Source organism: Cebus imitator, unplaced genomic scaffold (assembly GCF_001604975.1).
Source record: "Cebus imitator isolate Cc_AM_T3 unplaced genomic scaffold, Cebus_imitator-1.0 Scaffold763, whole genome shotgun sequence".
NCBI lineage: Eukaryota > Metazoa > Chordata > Mammalia > Primates > Cebidae > Cebus > Cebus imitator.
In genome coordinates, this window is record NW_016108078.1 from 434,689 (window position 1) to 437,832 (window position 3,144).

At 52.8% G+C, this 3,144-nt stretch overlaps 1 protein-coding gene across 1 annotated transcript in view; it reads right to left on the minus strand.

The window, feature by feature from the left end:
• FAM120C (family with sequence similarity 120C) overlaps positions 1-2,723 on the minus strand; it is a 104,844-nt gene extending 102,121 nt beyond the window's left edge. The window contains exon 1 of the mRNA XM_017519647.1: positions 1,657-2,723. Coding sequence (XP_017375136.1) covers positions 1,657-2,352 — 696 coding nt within the window. The 5' untranslated portion in view covers positions 2,353-2,723. The remainder of the gene's footprint in view (positions 1-1,656) is intronic.
• Between the last annotated feature and the right edge of the window lie 421 nt (positions 2,724-3,144).

Genomic DNA, 3,144 nt, shown 5'->3' on the forward strand with positions numbered 1-3,144 from the left:
AAAAAAAAAAAAAAAAGCAGCACATAGTACCTGACGCATAATAAAATATTCCATCAATGTGGTCACTATTGCCAGCAACCAGGTTAATAACAACGAGTTAAAAGTCCTTAAAAGCCTGCGTGGCAGCAGTGAAAACAGAGTGGAAAGAAGAGCCATGAACAAAGAATCTACCTTAAAATGTTCAGTCAGAAGAGCAAGCAAAAGGGTCTATTTTTCTTTTTTTTACCTTGTATGTTTGAGATAGCTCACAATTGGATTTGTTTAAATTAAAACAACTATAATCTAGCCACTCTAGGCAGATTTGATGCTGAAAACGAGTCTAGCATGACTGGACTACAGCCACAAGCTCTATAACCACTGCAAGCTTCTCTAGGTCTTTTAGTCTCTGAGCTAAAATTTCTTTCATCACTGCAGCCGACACTTCTTTACTGATTCCCACAATCCCCTGTTGTGTCTAACTGTAAGGACAACCCCCAAGAACCTTGGTTGGGGAAATAGGTTTGCGGTTTCATTCTACCCAACCCTGTACTACTTTTCTTATTCTTCTTCCTGCTCACCTCCTTTACTTCTCAAGCCTTGCTATTCTCTACACGTAGGAACTTGAAACCTAAGAGTATGGGAAAGCAACAGAGCAATAGCAGTGGTGCCAAGAACTGGGGATGCTGCCAAGCTGTTCCCCAGGCCCCATATGCATTGACCCAACTACATGCAGATTGGACTTAACTGCCTATGGGGCTTTGTACACTTGATATTCCTTTTTGCTTCTGCTCATTTTCTTCCTCCCACTTAAAGCAACCTCCTCCCAAGCTTGTGACTCATTCAAATCCAATCCATCTTTGAAGACACAGGTGAGGTCCGACTTCTTCAGGGAAGCCTCCCCTGACCACTTTAGTCCAAAGATATCCCACCACCCCCACATACAGAAAACAGGAACTGTACTTACTGTCTGGACCATAAGGCATAATCACATACACATTGATACAATTAAATGTTTCATGTGTATACATCTGACTTTCCAAGGGTATGACCAGTGTCTCACATAACTTTAAACCCTTACACTCAGTGCGTTAATACTTGTTGAACAGTGACTGAATCAGTGGGTTTTTGTTTATGTGTTTAGACTAAGGCAGGAGAAAGAAGATGCATGTTGAAATGAAAAAGGCTGAATAGACAGATGGGTTAAAAAACAACAGTGGGTGAAGATAGAAACAATGTAGAAGGTGTTCAGTGCACACCTGCTTAAGTGATTTGCTGTGAGGCTGGAAAGAGATACAGGGGAGAGATGTCAACAGGAAAAAGTAGGGTAAAGGCATTTCAGCTTGAGGCAGAAAACAGCAGGAGAAAGGTGAGGCTACAAAAGAAATTCTGCCTAGATTCTGCTCAAACCTAGACGTAGGCCAATTGGATAAGGGAAGCTAAAGCGAGGTACTGGGATGATATGAGTAGAGATATGGCCATGTAGGTGAGTGAATCCGTAGGGGGTGGCATGAAGGGGGAGGTAAATGGTAGAGGATAGTTAGGCAGGTAGGTTAGCTGCTGGGCGGGTGGGTGGGTAGATGGGAAGCAGGGTAGCGGGTAAGTGGGTAGGTGGTTAGGTGTTTAGTTGGGAGGGAATAGGTGTGGGGCGTGTTATTTAAGATCCGGCCCCTCCCTCACCTTGACCCGGAAGCGGATGAGTGCTAGCCTCACGCAGTGGCTCAGGCAGGCCGGTGGCAGGAACCAGGCCCGCGGTGGAGGGGTGCCCTTGTTGCCCACGTGTCCCACGATCAGTTGCGCTGTCTGCCGCTCGGCCTGGCACCGACGGCCCCACTCAGCCAGCCGGTCCTTGCCCAGGCCCCCGGGGAACATGACCACGAGCTCCAGGCCGTCGCCGCCAGGATAGGCACAAGCCTGGCACAGCGCTGACAAGTAGCCCAGCATGGCGTTCCATTGGCCGCCACACACCCAATCCGTCTGGTAGCCGCCGTAAAGCCGCGGCAGCGCCGAGCCGGCGTCCACCAGCACCCGGGCCCCGGGCAGCGGAGGGGGCGGCGGCGGCAGCGGAGGGTGAAGCCCTGGCTGCGCCTGGCCGTGATGGTGGAAGTGGTGAGCGGGGTGCTGGTGCCGAGTTGGCCCCGCGCCCCCGGAGTAGGCACCCAAGGCAGGCGGGAGCGGCGGTTGCAGAGGCGCAGAGCCCCTGGCGGCGCGTGGAGCCCCGGGTGCCAGGGCTGCCGTCGGTGGCAGCTGGCGGTGCAGGTGCTGCTGCTGCTGCTGCTGGCGCGAGACCGTGCGCGCGAGTTTGAGGAGGTCCACGGGCACCACGGCCCCGGGACAGCGCTTCTCCAGGAACTCTTGGAAGCCCTGGACACCCATGCTTCGTCGGTGGGCAGATGAGATAGCAGCTGCGCGAGCAGGCTAGGCGAAGATCTGGGCGCGAAGCTGGGGGCGGGCGCGTGCGCACTCCGCGGGGGGCGAAGGGGGGACGGGAAAAGGATTCCCGAGGGGAGGGGTGAGGAAGCGAGGGAATGAGGGCGGGGAGGGGAGGAAACCACAAATTGGATTTGGGTGCAGAGAAGGGGAAAGGCAGACTGGACTCGGGAGAGGCTGGGAGGATAAAAGCTAGTCACTTCTCTCTTTTCTCCTCTCCGGCCGCTCTTCCTCCAGCTTCAGAAGGGGTGAAGCCTCTTTCTTCCACCTCCGGGAGCCATGTTGCGTCGTCTTCTCGGTGGTACACGCTTTCTAGCTGGAGGAAGGGGAGCGAGGAGGGGCGGAGCGGGGAGAGGGGCATCCTGGTAGTTGTAGTCTTCTCTATGGCTTTGGGAGGTAGTCGAGGAACCAGGCTACCACCCTTCTCAGCCCTTGCGCTCACAGGGTCACAGGAGGCGAGGCGTGATCCATCAGTGTTTAGGATTTGCACTCCAACTCGTTGCATCTTACTGAGTTGCTTAGGTTATTTACTGCTTTTTCCAGGAAGAAGAGGTTTGGGGAAAGGATTGATGCATCATGGGAATGGAAGTTAGAGTGGATTGACTGAATTAAGCTAAAGTGAGCTAAAACTCCCCGGGAGGGAGGGTTTTCCCCTTAGTGGAAAAGATACTATTTAAAAAGCTGTGGCTCCCAATTAACAATGATAGAACTGGGCTGGGCGCGGTGGCTCACGCTTGT